General features: G+C 42.2%; 1 protein-coding gene and 1 long non-coding RNA gene across 2 annotated transcripts in view; one reads left to right on the top strand and one right to left on the bottom strand.

Moving 5' to 3' along the window:
- The window catches only part of LOC124264980 (M-phase phosphoprotein 8-like), an 87,303-nt gene that overhangs the window by 39,465 nt on the left and 20,564 nt on the right, over positions 1–27,274 (top strand). The window contains exons 5-6 of the mRNA XM_046699761.1: positions 23,938–23,999; positions 24,142–24,184. Coding sequence (XP_046555717.1) covers positions 23,938–23,999; positions 24,142–24,184 — 105 coding nt within the window. The remainder of the gene's footprint in view (positions 1–23,937; positions 24,000–24,141; positions 24,185–27,274) is intronic.
- Positions 229–21,636, bottom strand: LOC124264982. Its single transcript, XR_006895308.1, has 3 exons — positions 21,424–21,636; positions 14,946–14,952; positions 229–240 (listed from the first exon to the last, which is right to left on the bottom strand). It is a non-coding gene; the product is annotated as an uncharacterized LOC124264982 (long non-coding RNA).

Raw genomic sequence — 27,274 nt, 5'->3', positions numbered from 1 at the left:
TCATCATATCTTAAGCAGTATGTTTACATTATAAAGGTATTAGCTAACAAAACCTCGACGGAGTTTTGTTATTATATATATATAGCTTAAGTTTCATCATAACTTAAGCTCAGTATTATGTTTTTAACATAAAAGTATATTAGTTAATAAACTCTAAGGAGTTTATTTTGCTATATACTTTTAGCTTAAGTCTAATCTTATCTTAAGCTTAGTACTATGGTTACACTATAAACATATTAGCTAATAAACTCTACAGAGTTTTTGGCTATTATATATGTAGCTTAAGTTAATAATATCTTAAGCACAATACTATACTCATATTGTAAAATATATTAGCTAACAAACTCTACGGAGTTTTGCTATTATATATGTAGCTTAAGTTCATTATATCTTAAGCACACTACTATACTCATATTGTAAAATATATTAGCTAACAAACTCTAACGGAGTTTTGCTATTATATATGTAGCTTAAGTTAATTATATCTTAAGCACACTACTATACTCATATTGTAAAATATATATTAGCTAACAAAACCCTACAGAGTTTTGCTATATATATGTAGCTTAAGTTAATTATATCTTAAGCTCAGTACTATACTAATATTATAAATATATATTAGCTAACAAACTCTACAGAGTTTGCCTATTATATATGTAGCTTAAGTTAATTATAGCTTAAGCACAGTACTATACTCATATTATAAAAATATATTAGCTAACAAACTCTACAGAGTTTTTGCTATTATATATGTAGCTAAAGCTTATTCATATCTTAAGCTCAGCATTATATCTATATCATATAAGTATATTAACTAACAAACTCTAAAGAGTTTGCTATTATATAATTAGCTTAAGTTTAATCATATCTTAAGCTTAGTACTATGTTATATCTTAAAGTATTTTAGCTAACAAACTCTAAGGAGTTTATACTAGCATATTAACAAGCTTAAGTCTATTAGTCTTAAGCATTGTATTAATGTTATATATACTTTATCATAATAAGTACATGATAATAACCTTTTATATGGCAGCTGATAAGTTAGCAGCAGGAATTCATCAGTTCAGTGCCTTTATGAAGTTCCCATAGGGTTATTACAATCATCACAGTTCAAATCACTAATTATTAAAAATCCAAAGTATTAGATATTCCCACCTCCGTTCCGTAGGATGCTACAAGCAAAAAGAGCATGAGTCAGGATAAGGAAAAATATGTAATTTTTGGAGTAAAATTGATATTTTATACTTATCCTGACTCATGAGGTCAGCCCTCCCATCCTCCCCAAATAACACTTTGGATTTCCCTGTAAATTCAAATGTTGGGCTCAGTATATGAGGAGAGAGTGAGGCACATGGGTAGAGGTGGCGCCCTCGTTCCCACGCTTGTGAAAAGGAGGTAACTCGTGGTGAATACTAATTAGTGATTTTAAATTGAAGGGAGCTTCAATTAGGGAGATACAAGTGTTCCACTATGTTCGCAAGAAGAAGAAGACAAGCAAAAAGAGCATGAGTCAGGATAAGTATAAAATATCAATTTTACTCCAAAAATTACATTATTGGATAAAAATGGTTTCTAATGACGCTTTTTCGCCACAGTCTGCTATCAGGGTCGTGATTGGTCAAAACCAGACACGTGACCTAAGGCAACCAATCATATTACGGCAATGGATACCGTCCTCGTAAACGAAAACCTTTAGATTTAGACGAAAGTTTTGGGTAAAATAATGCTATTCTGAACATATTAAGCAAGAAATCGCTACCTATACGTAAATTGTGGGATTTATTTGACGTATCGTGCTAGGTTATGACCTGTGACAAAAATGCTTCATGCATATATTTTCGCATTAAACATTGTGTCCGAGCGTGAAGATGGAGGCGGCGATACCGATACGTACGGGGAAAGGGGCCGACTTATACTTGAGTTACATGGTTTTGGCAAGAATTTAGAGGGTTGAGAAAGGGGCCCGACTTATAGTCGGATCCGACTTATAGTCAGTCATATACGGTAATACAAGACAAATTTCCAAAATCTTTTATTTTTTGGACAACCAATTTGTAAAATTCAGGTTTGTCAGAATTTGGACCATATATAGTGCCAATAGTAAGTCTTTTGCCAAAACTTGAAATATCTATAAGCAAGAAATTACCATTATCATCTTTATATATGTTATGTAATTCATATTCAAAATTATTATTCAATAAAATGGCAACACCTCGAGACTGGGAAGTATGACAATTAAAGACACAATTGTAACCCCATTCAGACCTCAGTAATGATTCATTTCCAGAAACAAAATGAGTATCTTGCAGCAAATACAAAAAATACTTCTGCGATTTGAGAAAATTGAAAACATCGTTTCTTTTTCTGTAATCTCCAAGACCCCAACAGTTAAAAGAACTACAAACAAAATCTGTATTCATTGTAGTATTAAAAAAATATCAATATTTCACTACACCAAGTCCAAAGAGCATAGACAAGATAATGGGAACAGACATCTTGTCGGTGAAGAAATGGAGATGAAGATAGGTTGGACATGATTACCTGTTTGAAACAGTCTCTCTCTATCAAACACACACAAACACAAACACAAACGCAAACACTCACACATGAAAACAATCATAAACAAAGTAACGAATCCAAATCTCACATCAATACCTGTATTACCCAATCGGGGAGGTGGGGTAGCCTAGTGGTTAAAGCGTTGGCTCGTCACGCCGAAGACCCCGGTTCGATTCCCCACATGGGCACAATGTGTTAAGCCCATTTCTGGTGTCCCCCGCCGTGATATTGCTGGAATATTGCTAAAAGCGGCGTAAAACTAAACTCAGTCAGTCAGTCAGTGTATTACCCAATCCCCAGTAAGATGAAAATTTGATCTAAGTCTAGATCTAACACTGTAACATAATAGATCTAGTTTGAAAAAATAAATAAAGAAAGAAAATAAAAGTCCTGAGGGAATAGGATAGAAAAAAAAGGGAACCTCTTTTTAACTGTAAATCATTGAGTAAGAAGATAAACACCCTTTGTACTTACTTCTACTCCAGACCTACAGAGTAGCCATATATGTTTACATCATTATCGTGGCGTACACGTGATCTCAGATGGCCAATCAGATGACAGACGTTACAAATGTGTCGGACCACATGATCTAGTGTGTCCAATCATATGATTTTATATAAAGTAACTAAAAATAGACCCACGTGTACGAGACATGTATTTTGTATATATGACAGACTGCTCTTGTACAGATCACAGGATATTTCAGTCAAACACACCATGATATATAATCCATATAGACCTATGTAGCAGTTCTATAAAGCAGTTCCAATACAACTTAATCGAATGCACATCCTGTTCGCCACACACACAGGACAAGGTTTCTCTATGTCCCATGATAACACAAATGTTTAGGCTTGTCCCTCACACAAATCAAAAGCTTAGGTCTCGTCCAAGGAGTAAAGCGGGAATTTTAGAGCTGAAGTTCTTCGTCAAGCCCAATGCTTTTCCATGGTTTTGTCGAGTCGAGTTGATACTGCAAACTTACAGAGGTCTCTTTTTCGTTGGTTTGAAGGTCTTTATGGGTCGTTCATAAACTGACATCGCTTTGGCTATACATCGACTTCTTACGGGCGGGCGGCAGATCCGCTCTGATGCGTAGTTTTTTCTTTAGCAAGGGAAGTATATTTCTTCGGGCTGCTTGTAGCACACGATCGCGATCTAGCATAGACATGAATTTGATGATCACTGGAACAGATGCATCTCTTTCACCTCCACTTGCAGAGTTAGGCATCCTTGGTAGACGATGGTAGTTGACAAAGCACATGTTTTCGATGAACGAATTATCCAACTGTAGTGTAGATTTGAATATGGCTCTTATTTCACCCAATGGATCCTTCTTTTCGTTAGGTATCCCATATAGGAGTAGATTCTGCTTTCTGGTGTACACTTGGCTGTGGAGAAGTTGCTGTTTTAGTTCCTCTATTTCTCGTTTCATCCTGTCATCAGTGTTCTTGATTTCCCCCGCCATGTTGTTTATCTTGCTGGAGTTAAAATCTACCGACCTTTCTAGATCTTCAAACATTTTCTTCAGTTGTGAAACTTCTGATGTAACGAAATCTATTTTTCTTGCAAATTTCGTCCGTATGAGATTTCAACGAATCTTTCAGGAACTCTTTTGATATCCCGTCTGTAAGTGTAACGTCAACTGGTGATGGAGCCATGTTTTCGGAGGGGGATTTTAGGGCCGTTACTTGAAACGTTGGTATGAGTAGTTGTTGCATTTAGAAAAAAGTGATGGCTCTACAGTAACTAATGATAAAGATATTTTGGAGGAAGCTTCTGCCTTTTATCAAGATTTTTATAGTTCCAGAGAGTCTGATGTTAAAAATGTAAATTTAATCGATCTCCTCCCTGAAAATCCAAAACTCGATAAAGACAATTCAAATTCTTTAGGAAGTATGATTACTAAGGAAGTGTTATTGGCATCTTTAAAGAAGTCAAAAAGTAATAACTGCCCTGGCTCTGACGGATTTTCGTACGAATTCTATAAATTTTTCTGGATTGATCTTGGTGATTATCTGTTGAGATCTATGAATGATGGCTTCAATTTGGGCAAACTTTCTGTAACACAGAGGCAAGGCATTATAACCTGTATTCCAAAGCCTGAAAAACAATAAAGGTTTATTAAAAACTGGAGACCTATATCATTACTGAACACATCCTATAAACTTATGTCTTCAGTTATAGCAGAAAGGCTAAAGAAAGTGTTGCCTTCTTTGGTTCAAGAGGACCAAACAGGTTTTATGGCAAATAGGTACATTGGTGATAATATACGCCTAATTTATAACATGCCAGGAATGCTTTTGTTAGTTGATTTTGAAAAAGCTTTTGACTCCATTTCCTGGTCATTCATTAACAAAACTTTGGCACTCTTTGGCTTTGGTAAAAAAATGAGGAAATGGGTTTCAAGTTTTTATAATGATATTCATTCAAATTTGTTAATAAAAGGAAATATGTCACATCAGATTCCTGTTCATCAGGGTTGCAGACAATGTGATCATGTCTCGCCATACATCCTTTTGCTATGTGTTGAAGTACTTGCAAGTTTACTTAGAAACAACAAAGATATAACTGGAATAACCATTGACCAAATCACTTACATTCTTTCTCAACATGCAGATGATACTGAATTTATGTTAGACGGAAGTAAAACATCATTTGAAGCCACAATTGATATGCTTAATTTGTTTGCTGATATTTCAGGTTTAAAGATTAATTATGACAAGTCACAACTTGTTTGGATTGGTTCAAAAAGAAATAGCAATGCTAGATATATGCCAGGTCTAAAATTAGAGTGGAATCCAGATATTTTGGGAATTCTTTGAATTAAATGTTCTACTTCTTTGGACAAGATGGGTAATTTGAATTTTAAAGGTAAATTGTTAGAAATCCAAAAGATGGGTTAATAGAATAGTAACACCTTTGGGGAATATTGCAATCATATAGTCATTACTTGTATCCAAATTGAGTTATCTTTTCCTCACATTGCCCAATCCTCCTGGGGAATTCTTAATGGAACTGAATAAAATGTTTTTCAATTTTGTTGGGATAATAAAAGATATAGAATAAAAAGAGAAACTTTGTGCAAGCCAGTTTCTGAAGGAGGGCTAGGTATCGTTGATATTTATGTAAAACCTTATGTAAAATCTCTATCATTGTCTTGGATAAGAAAAGTATTTACAAAAGAGAATAGTAAATGGATATCTATTTTTTCGCTACAACACCATAATTGTCATAATCTATTTACTTATGGAGATGTCCTCCCAAAGACCCTTTCAAAAACAATAAAGAACCATTTTTGGAAAGATTGTCTTAAAGCATATGGTGATTTTGCAAAGCAAATAAGGCCAAATACATTTGAAAATGTTCTTGCTCAGGCCTACCAAAGAAAACTTTCCCACTGTGCAGAAAAACGCAGAAAAGCCCACATTAATCGTGGAAATAGCAACATAAACACATTACCTCGCTACTGAAACAGTAAAAACGGCAACTTTAAATCGCTAACACTGCATCATTAAACGAGGAGCCTGCAACTTCGATTTTGCGCATGCGCACATGGGAGAGGAAGTCTCGACTGCATGTTGACATTTTCCAGCTTGGACAAAAGTTACATTCCTTATTTCTGTTGTGTTATTTGGCATCTATCATCATGATGCTTGTGTGCACACTTGTTTAGTTTACATTCCATTCCTATGAAACGATTGACAGCAATTATTTCTACATATTTAATACTTTTTCTACGCGAGGCGATTCGCGGTTGCTCAGAATTTGGAAAGAAGCCTGGATCGTAATGTGCATGTAGAGGTGAAAGTTCACTAATATAAAAATGTTGCAGTTTCATAGTTTTTCGTTGCCGTTTTTACTGTTTCAGTAGCGAGGTAATGTGTTTATGTTGCTATTTCCACGATTAATGTGGGCTTTTCTGCGTTTTTCTGCACAGTGGGAAAGTTTTCTTTGGTAGGCCTGTTGCTGAGAGCATTTTCTTTAACTCCAATATTGTTATTGGTAAACAGACTTTCTTCAACATAAGCATGAGTTATAAAGGCATAACTAAAATAATTGATATTCTTAACGATGGTAATACTTTTATGTCCTTTACAGAGTTTAAAGAATGTTATGATGTGAATGTTAATTTTTATGCCCCCGCCATATATGGCTGGGGGCATATAGGGTTACCGTCGGTGTCCGTCCGTATGAAACAGGGAATGTATTCTATCCACTTCTCCACCATAACCACCCTGTGGAATTCAATGAACTTATACATGGGCTTTCTTGGGACTCTAATGGTGTGCATCTCATATTTTGTTTTTTTATTTTATTGTTTTTTTTGGTAAGTTTAGAGACATTGTTACCCAAAAAAACAATAAAATAAAAAAAGGTACATTTTGCTGAATTTCTCTATGATGATAATGTAATAGGGGATGAAGTCTATCCACTTCTCCACAAAAACTGCTCAACAGAATTGAATGAACTTCTACATGTCTCTTGTAGGGACTCTAAAGGTGTGCATTTCATAATTTTTTATGCAATTTCTTAATTTTGTCACTTTTACATATGTTTGAACTTAGTTGAATTTTGTTCTATTCAGCCAGTGTTCGTTCCATCCAACGGGGTGTACGTTATCCACTTCTCCTGAAAAACTACTTTATGGAATTCATTTAGATTGCACATGTGCTTTGTAGGGACTCTAAAGGCATCTCATATTTTGATTTTGTATTTTATTTATTTTTCCAATTTAATGCCGTTTGAACTTAGATAAATTTTGTTGAATTTCTCTCTGAATATAGTGTTGTAGCGGGTGAAGTCTATCCACTTCTCCACAAAAGCTGCCCAACAGAATTGATTGAGCTTATACATGTGTTTCATTGGAACTCTAAAGGTGTGCATCTCATACCTTGTTCATCCAATTTCTTAATTTTGTCACTTCTACAGATGTTTGAACTTACCGGGTAGTTGAATTTGGTTCTATTCATCCTGTTCGTCCCATACAACAGGTGGTGTACTTTATCCACTTCTCCTCAAAAACCACTGCACAAAACTCATTTAGCTTACATATGTCTTTTATAGAGACTCTAAAGGTGTGCATCTCATATTTTGTTTTTGTATTTTATATTTTTTTTGTATGTTTAGAGACATTTGAACTTAGATAAATTTTGTTGAATTTCTCTCTGATGATAGTGAAATAGGGGATTAGGTCTATCCACTTCTCCACAAAAACTGCTCAACAGAATTGATTAAGCTTATACATGTGTTTCATTGGGACTCGAAAGGTGTGCATCTCATAGTTGCATAGATGTTTATTGAACTTGTTCGTGAATTTTGTTCCATTATTGATCTTTATATGATAATAGGTTGTGGTATCTAACCCCTCAACACATTGTTTTTAGTGTTTTCAAGTACTTCAGTGGGACCCTGAATGTGTGAACTCTTCCTACAGCAGCGGGGGCATCGGTGTCCCTGGACACAATTTTTTCTTGTTTTGTAATATTATGGGGGTGTTGGGTTCTGTGAAGAGCTTTCTAAAAAATGGAATTTGTTTTACCAAGTGATCCTGTTGGCCCTGGTGGAAATTCGGTTTTAAAGGAACTTGCATCTGTTAAGAAGGGTTAAAAAAGATTTTACTTTATATTCCTTTCTTCCAAAAGTGGGGCGGTGGGGTAGTCTAGTGGTTAAAGCGTTGGCTCGTCCACCGTACGAAGACCCGGGTTCGAATCCCCCCATGGGTACAATGAGTGAAGCCCATTTCTGGTGTCCCCCGCCGTGATATTGCTGGAATATTGCTAAAAGCGGCGTAAACCCAAACTCAGTCAGTTAGTCTTCCAAAAGTTTAAATGGCAAAATGACCCTCTCTTATTCCAAACTTCTGACTGGCCAAACATTTATCTTAAACCTTTCAAGGCTACACAAGACACAAAATTACAATGGTTTCAATATAGATGGCTGCACAGAATAATTGCAACAAATGTATATTTATTTAAAACTGGTAAGGCCGTGAGTCCTCTGTGCAGTTTCTGTAATTCTGAACAAGAAAGTATTTTGCATTTCTTTTGGGAGCATCATGAAGTGAAGGCTTTTTGGAAAAAGTACATCTTTGGATAACTAATAGCTGTGACCATATTTATGACATGAGTAGTATATACAATAGCGGTACGAGATCAAGTCCAACAAAAGCCTCTGTAAAGCTTCATTCACTAAATAAAGCTTTTGTCAGGCTCTTATCTCTCCCCGCTATTGTCTATACCAGTTTTTAACCCCCAGTTAACTTCCCGGCCACACGTGACACAATAGTGTCACTATGACCGCGAACTAGCACTTTCCTGATCATGTGACATGTCGTGTTGATCTCGAGGAAACAGTTGGTAACAGGATACTATTGGGATGATTACTTGACAAGGTAAGTGTTAAATATTTTGCTAGGGGGGTAACATTGTGCCGTGAATCCTCTCTGGCGGCGGCCCTACATGATGTTGATCTCAGCAAAACAGTTTAACGTGAATCTCCTATGATTTCTTTGGTTTTCGTAATGAAGGCTTGCTGGGCTTGTTGTATCCCCTGTTCTATGTACTTTTTTTTCTCGTCTTCGCTGACAGCAGACTTACGAGACTTGGACCGGATTTCTTGTTTCATCTTGCGGTACTTGTCGAGTTCAGAGAGGATTGAACGAAACTCCTCCTCTGAGATCTTACTGTCGGTGAGTGCTGTCGAAATACGCTCACTTACCGTGTTCAGCTTTGCTTCGGCCACAACCCTGATCTCGTCGTGTTTCAACGCTTTACGATGCAGTCTGCGGGATGCAAACTTAAACACCAACCCTGCCACCCCTACCACCCCAGCTGTTATTTCAATGCCTAGCGCTATAGGTGCGGCCACGATGGTGGCTAACAACCCAACACCTGCCGCTCCTAGTCCCATGCTGGTTGTCGTAAGGGCAGTATCAGTCCAGTCCATGATATTGAAAGCTCTATGGTACTTCTTATATAGTGCTTTCCGCGTGTCGCGGTCTTGTTCTAGTTGGCGTTTTACATCACATAACTGTCTCAAGCGGAATCCGTCTACGGTTTCCAGTGTCTTGGCGACTTCCTCTACGACTGGGTACAGGCCCATCCTGTGCATATAATATATTCTAAAAATATCTTTAAAATGTGCGTAATTTACTTTTTGCACAGTGTATTTGAAGCTTATAAGGTTTAGATCACCGTACAGGGAAATAGGTGAGAGGCTAATAAGTAACTTTGCGTCCACACTAACATCATCGAGGCTTACTGAGGGGACTATAGAACCCGTTGAGGGGTCCGGTTGTATGACGATACGGCAACGTTCGCCCGTGTTTATGGGGTCATAGTGTATTGTCACCCCGGGTAAAAGTTGCCGTTCTGTATCATCAAAAACCATCCCGAGGTAGACTTCTATGGCGAGTGTGGAGCCTGGTTTCACAGTCATAAGATCCAATTGGGAATTGGGGACGTCAAACCTTAACTCGTTCTTCCGGCTTGAAACTAACATGTAACCCGTGTGATCCGGTATTAGCTGAGTACGTATACCAGGCCTCTGAATGAAAGCCCCGAACAAGATACCATTGTTCCTAATGTCGGAGACATCCCTATCTTTGTCTAACGAGATATAAAGTTCGGTGAGGGTCATGTTGATCAACCATTTGGGCTCTATAAAGTCGTCTGCCAGATGCCGCCGCCCGTACACGCCGTTTTTTAAGTGCAGGACGTACGAGGTGTCGTCCACGCCAGGCTGATCGAACCCCCTTGTGCCTCCTAGACCCCCGAGTGTGATGTTGGGTAGATGATCGGCCATTGCAGCCCGCCTATTCACGTTGTCTTTCAAGTGTAGGACGTACAAGGCGTCTTCCTTGCCGGGCAGATCGAATCCCCCAGTGTCTCCGTCGTTAAGTGTGGCGTTGGGCATTGCTATAATACTATTACGAGATAGTTTCCAATTGTTTTTCTGATAATTTCTCAGGGGTGCACTTCACCCCCATGAAGTGTATGTTGTCGGGTAGGAAGATCTTGGTGAGTGATATCGTGTCTTCCACGGTCACGGTGACCCCCTGCAGACTGTTGTGGGAGTCGACACCCACCCGCACGTAAACAGTGCAAACCTGATACTGGTGCCGTTTCACCCACCGGAGTTTGATCCCCTTCACGACTTCATCCTGCGATTGTTCCCCTAGGTAGACTTGGATGACCAGCGTGGAGTTCGCCAGTAGGCTCGCCAGGATGTTGACCACGCCAGCGAATTCAGACACCAACTGCAATGCCCCGTCTTGCACTCCAGCTTTACTCGATAGCATGTGGGCTGCCATATTGGAGAGATTACACTACGTCTCTGTGCCAGGACGTAAGCCACGAGCAGGGTTCCGTTGTTCACGACTTTGTTAAGGTAGTTGTCTTTGTTCTCCGTGAACACGTAGGGGGAGCCGAGACTAATGTTGAGAAACCAATCGTGAGAGGGTAACAACACCCACTTGTCGTTGTTGGTGAAGACGAGCGTATACTGCTTGTTTCGGGCGACGGTCGTGCTCTCAACATCTTCTAAGTCGAACAGTTTGCCTCCGAACGATTGGGATACCGCCCATCTATCATCACTGATGCAGACTAGGTTGAACCGAGTGTTGAGGCCGCTCCTGAGACATCTACTATGTCACCTAGGGTTCTCCCGATGGAGGGGACTTCAACGCGTTTGTAAATATTGTTTTTCAGTTGCAAGGCGTACAGTTTACCATCTACTCCGGGGTCGTCAAATCAGCGTGTGTCCCCGAGGTCGGAGATCCCCACACTGACGCATTTTTTCAACTTCATTCCGGGACCTTGTTCGCTTGTCATTTTATGTGCAGCGTTATGCTGAGGTATCCTATGCTTTATATCTAACACTGATATTATCAACTCAGGGATGTTGCCCCGAGTTAACCTCTTATACTGCTGCGGTGAAAACGACTCGGTTCTACCGTCGTTGTATTTCTCCGTTTTCACCGGTACGGCACTCAGTATCGTGGAAGGGTGGCCACCTTCAATGTTGTCCGTTGTGCTCAACTGGACGAGATGAATGCACAGCTCTCGGTACGATAGGTCGGGTAACTTCGTGCCTGTGACGGTAGTTGTGGGTTTTATCTCGTCAGGCGACATCCCGAGTGTCCTCGCCAATGGTCGGCCGAGCCTCAAGGGGTTTATTCCATTGTTGGTTAACACCACTGTGCCATTTGAGTTGTTCATCTTGAGTTCGGCTCCCAAGGGTTTGAAGACCTCATCACTTAGCGAGCACACGCTGTAGTAGCCGTCGATTATCTGGTTGCGGGCGCCACTGGTGAACAGCTTGTTGTTGTTGGCGTTGATGTTAGTCCATCGCGGTAGGTAGGTGATATCACAGAGTGCGACTTCGAGTTGGCCCGACATGTTATTGATCGCGTGCATCAGCTGAACGGACTCGCCGCTCGTTATTCCTGGAAGTGTTACGTACATGTTAGAGTATATATACTCATTATATAATACTTTAAAAATGTACAAACGAGGAGGAGAATCCTCCTCAGGAGTGTTTTACCCTCCGGGAGTGTTTTACCCTCAACTGGATATAGATTTCCCGCACATGAAGATCGTGGTCGCTGATGGGCTGTATTTCAGCGCCCAGTTTATAGATGTATTTGCCAGGTATAGGCGGACGATTGGAAAATGTTCATGCTGGACACGTCAAAAGGGTTTACCCGTGCCGGTGTAACCAGATTGAACCACTCGATTCGAACGTACGTGTGGGCGCTGTTAGGTGCGCAGACGCAAACGCGTTCCAGTATCATCGGTAAGGGGACTCTTCCATTAAAGCCATAAAGTATTGGGTAAGATTACTGCATATGCCATGCCATAGGTTTCGGAAAAAATGTTATGATATGATGAAATTGTATGATGAAAATGGGAAAAGGAATTGGGTGAGTGATATTAGGGAGTTGTTGTACAAAACTGGTTATGGTTATGTGTGGTGTGATCACAATGTTCAGTTGCATACCAATTTTATCATATCCTTTACACAAAGAATGAAAGATATCTATTTCCAGTCTTGGTCGGAATCACTACTTCTATCCACAAAATGTTTATACTATAACCAATGGAAATCGGACATACGTTTTGAAGACTATTTAGCAAAAATCGGTAAAGAAGTTCCGTATAGCTCTCTCTCGTTTTCGTTGCTCTTCCCATGAATTATTTATTGAAACTGGCAGGTATGCAGGCATACAAAGAGAAATCAGAATATGTCAGTTATGTAATATGAGTACTGTTGAGGATGAACTACATTTTCTTCTAATCTGTCCTGCTTATACGACTCTACGAACAAAATACCTAAAGCCATACTATTATAAACATCCAAGTGTAAGAACATTAATTTCACTATTAACAGATACTACCACATCAATATTACAGAATCTGGCAATGTACATCTATTTCGCTATGAGATTAAGAAAAAGTATTGTTACAGAAAAGAATTTATAAATGATTTCTATCTACTCATGTAAACTCTAAATGTACTACAGCCTAGGCCTGTGGCCTTTTAAGTACTGAAATAAAGATTGATTGATTGATTGATTGATGCGCAGAAACAGTTCGTGTCCAACGTCGAGGATGCCATCTCCGCCCCGGTCGATCTACCAGGTGCCATCTGACGATACCAAGAATATGCACGGTCGAAAGTCGACTACGTGTTCGACGTGGGACTGTACATGGCTCCGAGCGACATGCGACTGAGAATCAACAAAGTGGTGGGCTACAACAACAAAATCGTTGTAGCCACGACCGACCAGAAGCAGGGTATCAACCCCGATGTCAACGTCCCCCACGTACCACCCACCACGACCGGTGAAACGGGCATAGTCGTACCACCCCCGGAGCCCAGGGTTCACCCAACACCACCACAGCCCCAACCCCCACAATCCAATCAGCAGCACATCGACCGTAAAACAGCGCTGGTGGTCGGGGGGATCGCTGTCGGTTTGGGCCTCATTTGGTTAAAAATTCCTTAGCCGCTACATACACCAGACCCGCCACGGCGACGACGGCTGCCCACAGGTTTTGACCGAGCCACGTGACAGTTTTAGCCAGCGTGCTGAGCAGCCACGAGACGATGCTACCCAGGATGCCGGGCAGGGCTTCGGCGGCCTTACCAGCGAGTTTAGCCAGGGCCTCCCAGAGTGATTTCAGGTGTTTTTATCCAGTCTCTGGCGTCACCAGTGGGTGTTGGTGTGCCACCACTTGGTGTACCCCCACTCAGCGACATGACCAGGGTTGATATGATGAAGCCCAATGCAGTCAGAATGCTGGCGATAGTAATCCCTTGCTCTCGGAAAAGGATTCGGATCCTGTTGGCCAACGTGGTGTCTTCATTCAGGACTCGATCGATGGTTTCCCGCACGCGGCTGATCTGGGATTGAAGCTGTTCCCAACCGAGTCCGTCGATCATCTTGCAAGTTGCGCAATCGTTCCTCGATACGGCGCTTCATATCCTCGTCGTCCGTTTTGGTGAGTTTTACTTTCTCGAGAGCGATGTGCTCATCGATTTCATTCAGTTTCCCCATGTTGTTCACGGGTTCTCCGCGATGTACATGTTTCAAGGCTTCGTCTAGGCCGTACAATTCCCTCAGGGGAAATTCGAGACCTGGCAAAGGCTTGTTCCAGTACGTGCTCAACAGTTTTTAGACGCTGTCCGACGTTTCTTTAGCACGTTGGGGCATATCACCTTCACCGCTGAGTTCGGCCCTGGCTGCTTGCAGATCTTGGATGACCTCCGGGGGAAGCTTAGGCCGTGCGCCACCGTAATCTATGAAGCCTAGTTCATCACGGATCAGTTGACTCCCACCAGGGTGTGACTGGTGAGTGTTGACAAAGCATACGGTCCTTTCCCGTCTTTTTTCATGATATCGACCCCCGGGTGAGCCTTCGATCGCAGCGTGCCCTTCTTATCGATGGTAAACTTGGTATAGTCTCGTACCAACGGCTTGATGTTGTCTCTCTTTTCAACTGCGGCGTAATAATCGTCGACGGCCGGATGTACAAGTTCAGCACTTAAGGGGCGGCCGAGCCCCAAGGGGTTGTTCGTGAATGCGGTGTGTCATCGTAATCCCCATCAGCACCAGCACCCATATCATCCATCGGGATGTCCTCATGGACGCCTTCAGCCATTATTTATGTTAAACTTTTATATTTTATGTATATAACAATGTATGGTAGGAAACTAGATCCTTTCCGAAGATCATGAGAGCCTCTAGGCGTCAGAGCCGTGCGCCTGTCGGTGACCATCACCAACAATCCCAGCAAGATAGACCAGAACCAAACGCTGCTGGTTAGATTCCCCAACCTGGGTGAGAATGACCTCATCGTACCAGGCACGGTTCGACTGACGTTCAACCTCACTTTGACCTCCGACAACGACAAACGCGAGCTAGTGCGGAACGTAGGTCGAGCCATCATCAAGAAAACCACCTTCAAAATCAGCGGTAACGAGGTGTTGAGCATCGACGACAGCGACGTCTTTCACTGCTACGGGGACCTCTGGAAAAGCAAGGGAGAACGCGTCAATGACGTGTACCAAGGTATCAGCAAATCGACTCGGTTGCGTATGGCTTCACGCAAGACCAGCTAGACAAGATCTCAGAGGGTGAAAAGGCCATCGCCTAAGCGTACGGGAACAGGTTCTGCGTGCCGCTCAACTTCGAGTTGCTCACGGGACACGCGCCGTTTTACCAGGCCGCGCTTAACGACTACAGCAAAGTCGTGCGTACGCCGAACGGTGATGAAGCTAGTTATGCCATCGACAACATCTCTCTGGAGTTCGACATGGTCACTAGCCCGGAGCTGGCAAGGCAGGTTCGAAACCAGTACTCAGGGAAGGTGGCCATCCTGTACGACCGCATACTGCGGCAAAGAGCGATCAATCGGGACAAGAGCGACACGCTGTGGAACATCAACCTAAACGTGCCGGCGCGATCGATGAAAGGTACCCTGATCGTCCCCGTGGAGGATTACGAGCCTTTCCCAATGGACAGCGAGAAGTTTTTCAACCCCGAGATTGAAAAGGTGGAAGTGACCATCGAGGGCGTGCCCAACCAGCTGTTCAGCGCCGGTATGAGGGCACACCAGCAGTGGGATGAGATAACGAAACTACCGACCCGGCACCAACACGTCATCAAGGACCTGGACCTATCCTCCGTGCAGATCGGGGAATACCTGACCACCAAGTACGCGCTATGGTTGGACATGCGATCCACGGATGATGATAAATTGCACGGCAGCGGTCGCCGCATCGACAACGGCAGGGGATAACAATCCAGATTACCAAGAAGGCTCAACCCGCGGGCAAGTTGAAATTATATCTGTACGTGATTTTGGACGCGCAACTTAATATAGATAATGGGAGATTCGTGCAAGCCATCTATTGATCTACTCCGCGACCCGCACTGCGCCATAGTGTGCGGGCAGACTGGTTGTGGGAAGACAGTTTTCGTGCTGGATATGCTGGAGGGGCACTACCGGGATGTGTTTGATAACATCGTTATCATGTGCCCTACTCTGCACATGAATAGAATGTACACGGAAAGACCTTGGGTGATGACGGACCCAGACGTACACCGTGGCCTATAGGGTGTTTTAGCTTAGCAATGTTAAGTAAATGCTAAGCAATGCTAAGCAAATGCTAAGTTATTATGGTTTGTGAGTGCTCATCGTTTGTAATTTAACCTTCATCTCGATGTGTTTCGCCTGCATCGGTTATTATATCATTAGAGTTAAGAATCGCTTGGTATATTATAGGATGGAGTGCGACAACCTGCTCAACCAACTGTTGTTGGAGGGTGATAATCGACCGCAGGATCAGAGTGATGACAAGCGAGAGAAACTGGTTGTGCTGGCGGTCGGTGGCAAGGCCAAACAATACTTTGGGGATTATACCCCTGATAAAATCCAGAAACTGTCCGCCGATGAGGTCGATAAGCTGTACTCGAGATACGAGTCCCGTCTCAGGGCCGAGATGACAAAGACTATAGGCTCGACAATGACGCAGATCTACACCGGTTTGGCATCGTATTTCCTCCCCATTCCCCCGGAACGCCGGCTTTACCTGTGGGAGGACCTCAAGAAGGACCCCTTTATACAACACGCTTCGAGCGAGCCGTCAGCTGCCTGCTGTACCACAAATACGGCATGTTCTTAGCCCCGGTGACAGCGGCGATCATCACGGCGAAGCATTGTCAATTTAAGGAGGGGAATAATAATAGTAATAGTATACAAGATGGATGGTGCTCAGACAACCCAACCGGAGAATACTCCCCAGGAGGAGAATCCTACAGTCACCAGGAAGAAGAACCCTAAGAGAGTCGCCACCGGTAGAAAAAGGTGGTCTAACCAACATTAGAGTAACTACACTCCACTCCTATGGATTGCAGGCGCAACTGCTGCCGCGGCTCTCTCATTATTGTTATATAATAAACAACCACCCCGGGAGGGTATCCTTCCACCACAATTAGAGGTCAACCCACATATCATGTTATAAATATATATTTTTATATCATATACATAATGTCTGAGGGTAATACGTTCGTCAACGATGCATACCACGCCACTGTGGTCGCCAGTCTAGCCGTAGGGTACGCTCGGTTGACCAAAATGGTGCTTAAACAACCGACTATCAAGCTAGATTTCAACCTGCAGGATATGGGGATACTTATAATGAATCTGGGTATGGCGACGGCCACCAAGGACATCCTCGTAAAACAAGGGATCATACCGGAACATATTTTGAAGTAAATGTAACTATATATAGGATGGCTACGATCGCCATGATGGTTGGCGGGGCGTTGGTAAACGCCCTGGCATTTTCCGGGAGTAATTTCCTCTTCTCGAAACTACGAGAGTCGAACGCGGCCGAGATAGAAGCGGAACAAAAACACCACGACTTAGCCGTGGAGCAATTACAAGCCACGCAACACATTTACCAGAAGAAACGTATACAGATGATCGATTTTATTAACAAGCAACTCAGGCGTGAGAACCATGCCATGATGAACATTCCATGATGTCGAAGCCGCAGCGAGAGAATTATACCTGCTAACCGGCAAACAGCTAGAACTACCCCATAAGCCCACACTCGCTCAGTACTACACACCATCCCCGCGGCAAAAGGACCGGGAATTGATCTTTATCGCGCTGGGTCTAGCAGCGACTGCGTTGGTTGTAAAGCAATTAGACTAAGTCCCCATATGAGTATACCAAAGATGAGACCTTCCCCGTACCGATGCCATACTTAGGGGGAAGACCGAGACCTGTGGTAGGAAATGTAGGATGGATGCCTTGGTCAAACCCGTTGAGGCTGCTGGGGGTACCCCCAACACACAAAAAACACAGGAGCACGAGGCCTGTGGGTTTGGATACGTGGTCGTCCGATATGATGGGGAAACGAGAGCTCCCGCATAGTGTACACGGGTCCCGACGCGGCTGAAAAGTTTCTAAAGTGTTTGCAAGAGGAAGAGAAAACTATCAGGAATGCGCTGCATACAGTCGCTCCCATGCGTATGACTCAAGCCGACCGACTAGCTCACGGCTGCAGCACTCACTGCCATGTGTGTGTGATAAACCGCTGAACGGCTATTCGGTGAGAGATCACTGCCATGTCACCGGTAAGTATAGAGGCGCCGCTCACACCGCATGCAACCTCAAGCTCAGAATCAACCCCAAGACAATAAACATCCCCGTGGTCTTCCACAACTTGAGAGGGTACGACTCTCACTTGATCATGCAGGCCATCGCGAAAGTCGATGGCAACCTGACGTGCATCCCCAACAACAGATACATCTCCTTCTCCCTGAACGGCCTGAGGTTCATCAACTCGGTTCAGTTCCTCCTGTCGTCACTCGACAGTCTGGTCAAGGCCAACGATACCTTCCCCATCACTGATTGATACACCGATACCGAGACTCCACCCCTGCTGATGAGGAAGGGTGTGTACCCCTACGAGTACATGGATGGCTGGGCCAAGTTCACTGAGACCCGACTGCCTCCCATCAGCCGATTTTACAGCAACCTGACCGACTCGACAATCACCCAAGACGATTACTCGCACGCGATTAACGTATGGAATAAACTGGGCTGTAAGAATCTGGGTGACTACCACGACCTGTACTTGAGAACAGACCTACTCCTGCTGTTCGAGACGTTTAGGCGGACGTGTTTTAAGCAGTAACAACTCGACCCCGCATGGTACTACACCAGCCGAGGGCTATCTTGGGATGCCTTGCTGAAGAAAACTGGAGTTAAGTTGGAATTGCTCACCGATTACGACATGCACCTGTTCATTGAGAAAGGCTTGCGAGTTGGGATTTCCATGGCCTCTAAACGCTACGCAAAAGCCAATAATCAATACGTGAAGGGCTACGACTCAAGCAAGCCAACCACTCACATCCTCTACCTCGATGCCAACAACCTGTACGGCTGGGCCATGAGCCAGTATCTACCTACAGGGGTATTGGAATGGACATCACCTGAGATCGATGTTATGAGTATCGCGCCGGATTCGAACAAAGGCTATATCCTCGAAGTGGACTTGGAATACCCCAAGGCATTGCACACATCACACAAGAACTACCCCCTGGCCCCCGAACGTTTGAGGGTTAACCCAGACTGGATGTCCGAGTACCAACATAACTTGCTGGGTGGGCGGGTGGCAGACGTTGAAAAACTCGTGCCCAGCTTAATGAATAAGACCAAGTACATCGTTCACTATCGCAACCTACAGCTGTACCTGTCGTTGGGTATGAGGTTGACCAAAATACACAGGGTGCTTGTGTTCGACCAGAGCCCCTGGATGGAGCCCTACATCAGAATGAACACGGACCTGCGAAAGCTGGCCACCAGTGACTTCGAGAAAAACCTCTACAAGCTCATGAACAACTCGGTGTTCGGTAAGACTATAGAAATAACCTGAGGAAACGCGTGACCGTGAAGCTGGTTCGGTCGAAAGAGGAAGACAAGCTCAGGAAACTGATAGCCAGCCCGGCATTCAACCGGAGCAAGATATTCACCGACGACTTGGTGGCCCTGCACATGAAGAAAAGCCACATCAAATTCAACCGGCCTGTTTACATGGGGATGAGCATCCTCGATTTATCCAAACACCTGATGTACGACTTTTACTACAACGAGCTCAAGAAACAGTACGGCGCCAGGTGTGAAGTGCTGTACACTGACACTGATTCCCTGCTGATGGAGATTCAACCGAGGGCGTTAATGCGAGGACATGAAGAAACGCCGATTTGTACGACACCAGCGACTACCCCAAGGACCATGCCATACACAGCACAGTAAATAAAAAGGTCCTAGGTAAGATGAAGGACGAGTGTGCTGCCCATAGCTGAGTACATAGGCTTGAGGCCCAAGATGTACTCCATCCTGAAGGCCGACAATGGGGAGATCCGAAAGGCGAAGGGTGTTAAGAAGTACGTGGTGAAACAACACATCAAACACGCCAGATTCAAGGAAGCCCTGTTCAAGACCCGCACCTTCAGACATCAAATGAACGCGCTTAGAAGCGACGGGCACAGGATATACGGACTGACGATAAACAAGACGTCCCTATCACCGATGGATATGAAGCGTTGGATAGCCATCGACGGGATCAACACGTACGCGTACGGGCATGAGAAAATTGAACCAAGAACATAGGTGTATATATGTCGGGATGTCACGGAACCAGAGAAAGTTTGAGGCTATTTACTACAGCCCGCGTGGGTACTGGAAAGGAGCTAGGCGCCGTTACATAAGCTGGCCAAAATGGCTAAGTACCCCGGATCGAGGCCAAAGCGTGGCTTGAAAAACAAGCCCTGTGGCAGATCTATTTACCTGCACCACGCTACGTGCCTAGAAGAAAGTTCGGTATTACCGTACCCAATAGCGTCCACCAGGCCGACCTCCTGTTCCTACCCCATGACAGGAGGTACAAGTATGCCCTAACCGTCGTTTATGTTGCCAGCCGCTACAAGGAAGCCGAACCCTTGACCGCGAAAGACTCGGCCCAAGTAGCCCGCGGATTTCGAACGCATATACAAACGCAGTCCGCTGACATGGCCCACAGAGCTTCAAGTCGACCCCGGGCGGGAGTTCATGAGTGCCATGTCACAACTGCTAACCAAACACGATACCAAGGTCAGGCGTGGCGCGCTGCCGGGGCTCATTGCAGTCAAGCCATAGTTGAGAGATTCAATAGGACTTTGGCCGAGCGCTTATTCGGATACCAGCTGGGGGAACACGAAGGGGACACTCGGAAACAAGCCACCGATCCTATATGGTCAGTCAAAACTTACAACATAGATAAAGTGGACATCAAAGCCAACGAGCCGAACTTGTACTACTTGAAGGATGGGCCAGGGAGAGGTTTCGTTAGAGAGGAATTATTAGTCATACTGTACGGCACAATGTTGCCACCCAAGCAAAATATTTAACACTTACCAAGTAATCCCAATACTATCCTATCACCAACTGTTTCCTGTCGAAACGACATAGTGTCATATGATCAGGAAAGTGCTAGTTCGCGGTCATAGTGACACTATTGTGTCACGTGTGGCCGGGAAGTTAACTGGGGGTTAAAAACTGGTATATACAATAGCGGGGAGAGATAAGGGCCTGACAAAAGCTTTATTTAGTGAATGAAGCTTTACAGAGGCTTTTGTTGGACTTGATCTCGTACCGCTATTGTATATACTACTTGAGTTAAGGTGCAGACCTCATTTTATTTGGTATAAAGGAAAATGTAATAACTGATAGGGTTTTTGACTTGATGTTTAATTCTTTCAAAATGTTTTTCAATTATAAATGTAAATTAAAAAAGATATACCTATCTCTGAAGAATTTCCAATATGAATTAAAAATACATATACAATAGAAAAACAAATCTTTACTGATAAATGTGAACAAAATAAATTTTATTCGCAGTGGATGTTCTACCACTCATTGTTTCAAGACTCCAGTTAACTGATTTCAGAATACTGAATGTTCTTTTCTTTTCACCTATGAGTCCAGCCATGTCCATCCTTTATAATGTTATATTATGGTATATTTACCATATTTCTTGGTCAAGTGCAGACATGGGGTAATTGTAATTTGTAATTGTAATTTAATTAATTAATATCTCAATGAATTGAATTTTTCAATTACTTTTTCAATTACATCAAATTACATCTCACTTTTTTTATTTTGGTGGTCATCAGGCAACCCTTGCAATTATATTCTGTACATTAAGGAGGACAAAGCAGTGCTTTTCAATAAGATGCTTGTTGTCGGTATATACTCTAGCAGGTGTTCAGTTTTAAAAGAGATTTGAATGTCTGAGCCTTTGTAACTACCACCATCTGCACATTTGTGAAACAAAGGGAATCAGTAACGCATGCATGAATGTAGGTTATATTTCAGGAAATGAGGGATTAACTGTACTATTAGTCAAGTGGTTCAGGCTCATAACGCCGACCTTTCGACCAAACTTTACGGTTGAGTGAAATATAAAGGTCGACGTCCTGAGACTAGTTTCATTTTGCCATTTAATAATGGATTACGAGGACAATGCAGGATCAACGAGTTGTTAGAGGAGGATAATCCGGATTATGCGCATGAGAGCGCACCTAATGAGAAGATGACAACAGATGACAGATTTTTATCAGTTGACAGATTTTAGCATTTTTAATAAATACATCGTAAATTCATATAGCATACATTTTTTCACAGATTTTAACCTAAATGCAATAGGTGGGATGCTGAATCAGCAAACTGCCTCACGGACAGTGTTCCTTGTTCAAGCTGGTGACAAATGTCATCCATTCGTCGCTCCAAATCCCTGTATTTCCTCTTCTTGGACGGACGCTTATGGCCAGCGGCATACTGGACCAGCTTGTTTTCGGTGTTGGTCTGTTCTCGTGACAGCAACGACACAATCTCCAAAATGTTTGGATGAGCCTTGCCGACGTATTTCTTCATGCGTGAATGCCACCCTTCTAGGTGGTTGTTTGGCCCATCTGTGTTATGGTGGTTTCATTGCGTCATGTGCAGATCTCCCTCCACCCAGAAGTTGGTCATGTAGTCTCCGAGTTGTCGGCAGCGGTCTTCATCAGTCTTTTGCAGTACATATCCAAGATATCCAGTCTCGTTTTCTCTTGCTGACTCTGTACATGAACCCGAAAACAACCAAGTAACTACTGCTGCGAGCTGTAGGGATGAATCTCTGATCTAGCTGTGCATTTGCCATTTCGAAATCGAATGTGAATCCTTTGGCCATTCCATAGATATTTATACCAAAGATATAAACAATGTTCAATATTGGCACTCTGCTAAGTGTTATTGTAAACTTTTCAATCAATTGGAAGTGACATGTGCGACGAGTTCACCTTATCAAAACATCTAGAGTAGATTATCCGCAACGCTAATTAAGCCTAATCAGAACCTAACCTTCAAAGGAAACCGCAGGTCGACGTCCTGAGACTAGTGGAAAATTGAAAGGTTGGCGTCCTGAGACGACACCAGTCAAGTTCCTATCAAAATGGCCTCTTTGTTATTTCTCATAGCATATGATATTCAAAATCTTACTGAACTGTAGTCCTATTTTTATAATCATGAAATGTAATAAGTCATAAATCTAAGTTCACAAATCCTTTAGTATGTTAATGTGGATTATGTCAGATAGAGAGACCGGCAGATTTTATATTGTAATGTAGGCCTGTAATGATGAGTCATGATACAGTATACCTACGGTAGCAGTGGTGGACAGAGTGTTTTTTGCAACAAGTGATGATAGATGTGTGTATTTGATAATAAGCCCAAAGAAATATGCAAAAAACAAATCTGCTCAAATAGTGTACATTGTAGATACAATCTAATTTTGCATTTCACATTTTGATGGCAAAATTGTGAATTGGATTTAGTGACCACTGTTTACCAACATCTATATCTCGTTGATTAAAAGAAAACAGAAATGTAACTGTTTTGTTTTTGTTGTGTTTTTAACAAAGTAATTTGTAATTTAATTAATTACATTGGTAATGTAATTGTAATTTAATTAATTACATTTTAATTTAAGCTGTAATTGTAATTGTAATTGAGGAAAATCAAAGTAATTGTAATTTAATTAATTACATTTCAAAGTAATTGAACCCATGTCTGGTCAAGTGTGAATGAAAGTTGTGAAAAAATTCTATCTTAGCTTTGCTTGATAGGGCAAGGAATTCCCTGGGGTCCTTTGTCCCTACCTGTAACAGGGATTCAGTAATAAAATATCAATTACAAAAACAAATTAGTTCATGTGCTAACAACAATAATTGTATTGTAAACATCAATACCTGATAATGTTATGTTTGCATTGTAGGTGCAGACGTATCATTTGACATTGACCTGGATGATATTGACTTGGATGAGCTGGAGAAGCAGGTATGTTGTGAGTGTCACCTAGGGACAGGTCTCAGCCAATGTATCCCTTCAACATGTATGAATATATCTTATAGAAACTGTAGAACATTTGAATGTAGGCATTGTGTGTGAGTGTTCTCTGATCAGAACATTTCCTTTACAGCTAACACTCTCACCAAGTGCACAGCCCGTGGAGCTCAGTGATGGTAGGTTACATCTTCTTTACCTCAGCAGGAGTCTTGAACTATATTTCCTGACACTCAGATGAAGCAACCGCTTGTAAACCGAGATGCTTTGAGGTCTTGTCAGAAATTTACTACTGCCACCAAGTTTGTTTTGACAGCATGTGGTCCTGGCATATCATATGCAATATAATTCCTACCAATACAAAACCACTGTAACACATCATTGCCAGAAATCCTATATTTTGGTTTTGATCACACTCGAAAAATCTTCCGTCTTCTTCACTGTCCGCTACTGATAATAAGCTCTGCAAGTAATAGTATCTTGTTTCTCATGTGCATACAACAGATGGGAAAACCTCACTTTTATCCTTGCTTTTGCTTTTCTTTATTTCCTTCTATAGTGTAGGGTCAATGTCTAAAACATTTCAATCACCATGGAACATTTTTTTATGTTCTGCAATAGGTTTGCATTATGAAATTAATCATAGATAGATCCAATGCTTTTCATACACTTTCTTATTAACATACTGATTCTGGTACTTTAAGGGCGAGTCATAGTCAAAGTGAGTGATCTAACCCTATCAGCCACTGAGGCTTCCACACTAGTGACAGTCTGACAGCTGGTAGTCTAGATCACATGCTATGTAAGCCCCCTGACAAGTATAAGTTGGCATGCCTCCCATGGCTGAAGAACTTAAAATGCCACTTTTACCACTTTCCCAGCTTTCAGCCATGGGAGCCATGCCAATTTACACTTGTCTTTTAACTTGGAATTCTCCTTTGAACTCCAGTGGCATATGGAACTGAAATTGTGTAGCTCTGGTGTCTTAATTACTTACAAAGTTTGGTAATGTAAAGCTGAGCATATGGTAGTATTATCCTGTGGTAAACTCTGTATGTCCCACAATGAAGCACATGTGATACATGTGGTCTCACCTTGGGCAAGTGAGTTTGTTCAAACTTGCCTCTGTTCATCCAGCAGGAAATGGGTACCTGGTGAAATAAGTCGTGAGACTATTAACCTTCTAGCGCCTAACAGGCAGCTTGGGTTATTCGGGGTAATAATGATCAGACTGTGAGCTTTGAGCAGGATATCTAGCCTAGAAAAGGCGTGTTATAAATATTCTCATTAGGTCTTCAGACGAAAGTCAATATATCGCGTTCAATATATCATTTGAAAACCCACACTCCGGACTACTTAAACTCTTCAAGGCATATGGATATCTTGAATAGTTTAAGAGTTATCGCCCTTGGAAGTCAGTGAATTTTTAAAGACGCATTTTTATAGGGTTAAGAAAAAGGTCACAACTCTGCGAAAAATCTATGGATTCCATTTTTCTCAGTACCAACCTGTAGGTAATTGAATGAGAAACATTTTTGCTTCGCATCATGGTTATGTAAAAATCAATAATAACGTCACCATTACGACACAAACACAGCCTTCGCGATTTTGCACATTTCCGCACTTTTTTGACGGTGCCTGTGTTTAACAATCTTCTGCTCCTGAACGGCAAATAGTACAATGGTGTTCTATATATCGTTTTAAAGCCCACACACCGGACTACTTAGCTCGCTCAAGGCATGCCGATATCTTGAATAGTGTCGGAGTTATTGCCCTTGGAAGTTGGTCAATTTTTTGGCAAAACACATTTTTATAGGGGTCACAGCTCTGCGAAAAAACAATGGATTTCCTTTGTGAAGACACCAAACTGTAGATAATGAGATGGGGAACATTTTTGCTTCACATTATTATTATGTAAAAGTCAATAGTTACGCCACAATTACGCCACAAACAGGGAGGGACATTAGGATTTTCGCATTTTGTCAGTTATGAGAAAACTAACTGAAGGAAGCGGCGATTGTTGCTAGATTTTACTGTCGCTTCCTTCAGTTAGTTATCTCATCTCACAAGGAAGCGACAGTAAAATCTAGCCACAATCGCCGCTTCCTGGTTTTCAAGTGCCCACAGAAATAGTTCCCTCTTTAACAGGTCGTTACTCCGTTGTTCCTAGGTCTACAGTCAAAACAATTAGTGTTCTGGAATTGCCAGGATCTGGTCTCTCCAGCAGTGTGCTTACCAGCCTGACTGTGACAGGAATACGCTTGTCTTTTTGACCACAATATTTACCAGTAATCTCTTTTAGTATATGTCTGTAGATATTGCTGTATTATTTTGCTTTGTTTGACTGTGACTTCCTGTTTGTTTTTCTGCAGATTGTGAATTTTCCGTTTGTGTCAGCAGCATTGAATCAATGCCAAATTAATCTCAGGTTGGAACCCTGGCCTTTAACCGCACCACAGTAATTTTTTGAATGGTTGAGTTGAGTTGAGTTGAGTTGGGCTTTACGTCACACATAGGCATTATTCCAGCCAGCCATATAGTGATTAGAACAAGTCTGCATTAGTAGACATGGTAAGTACAGAGTCAAAATGAGTTTTATTTAAAAACATCTATTCATTACGTTGTCATTTAAAAACAGAAACAGTCATAGCACTAAATTTAAAAGCAGGCAATTTGTTAGTCACATCACACAGTTGCAATTTATCATACAGATAAACTTCCCTCAGGTTGTTCACTATCAGATGAGCGCTCACGCGGGGAGAACATATATCTCCTGTAAAGAGACTACCACTGCAAAGCGTGGTCCACGTGTAGATATGGGAGACGATGTCAATTTCAACGACAAATGTAATTGACAATGACAAGGAGCTGTCAAATCTGAGTTGGAACGTCATCCAATGCCCAAAGAAATAGCGTTACATCGGCATTATCCTAGCCATACAACGTCGAGAACAAGTTTGCATTAATAAACATTGTAAGTACAGAGTGAGATATGAGTTTTATTTCAAATTGTTTTTGAATGGGTGCTTAACAAATGCACTATATACACACATAAATCTATGGTTGTTTCACAAGTGCAGTATTTGCACATACGTGTATGCGTCATAGCTAGGATCACGGCGATTCCAGAACACTAATCAGTATGGACCGTAGACCCAAGGACAGCGGATCTACGGCCTGTTCAAGAGAGAACTATATCTTCTCCAGAACTACTTAAAAGGTACATGACCCCGCGACTCTGGCTGCATTTCACCGATCCGCTCCCGTGT

Source organism: Haliotis rubra, unplaced genomic scaffold (genome assembly GCF_003918875.1).
Source record: "Haliotis rubra isolate DU_JTF1 unplaced genomic scaffold, ASM391887v1 Scf953, whole genome shotgun sequence".
Lineage (NCBI taxonomy): Eukaryota > Metazoa > Mollusca > Gastropoda > Lepetellida > Haliotidae > Haliotis > Haliotis rubra.
This window is presented reverse-complemented; position numbering and strand designations above follow the sequence as displayed.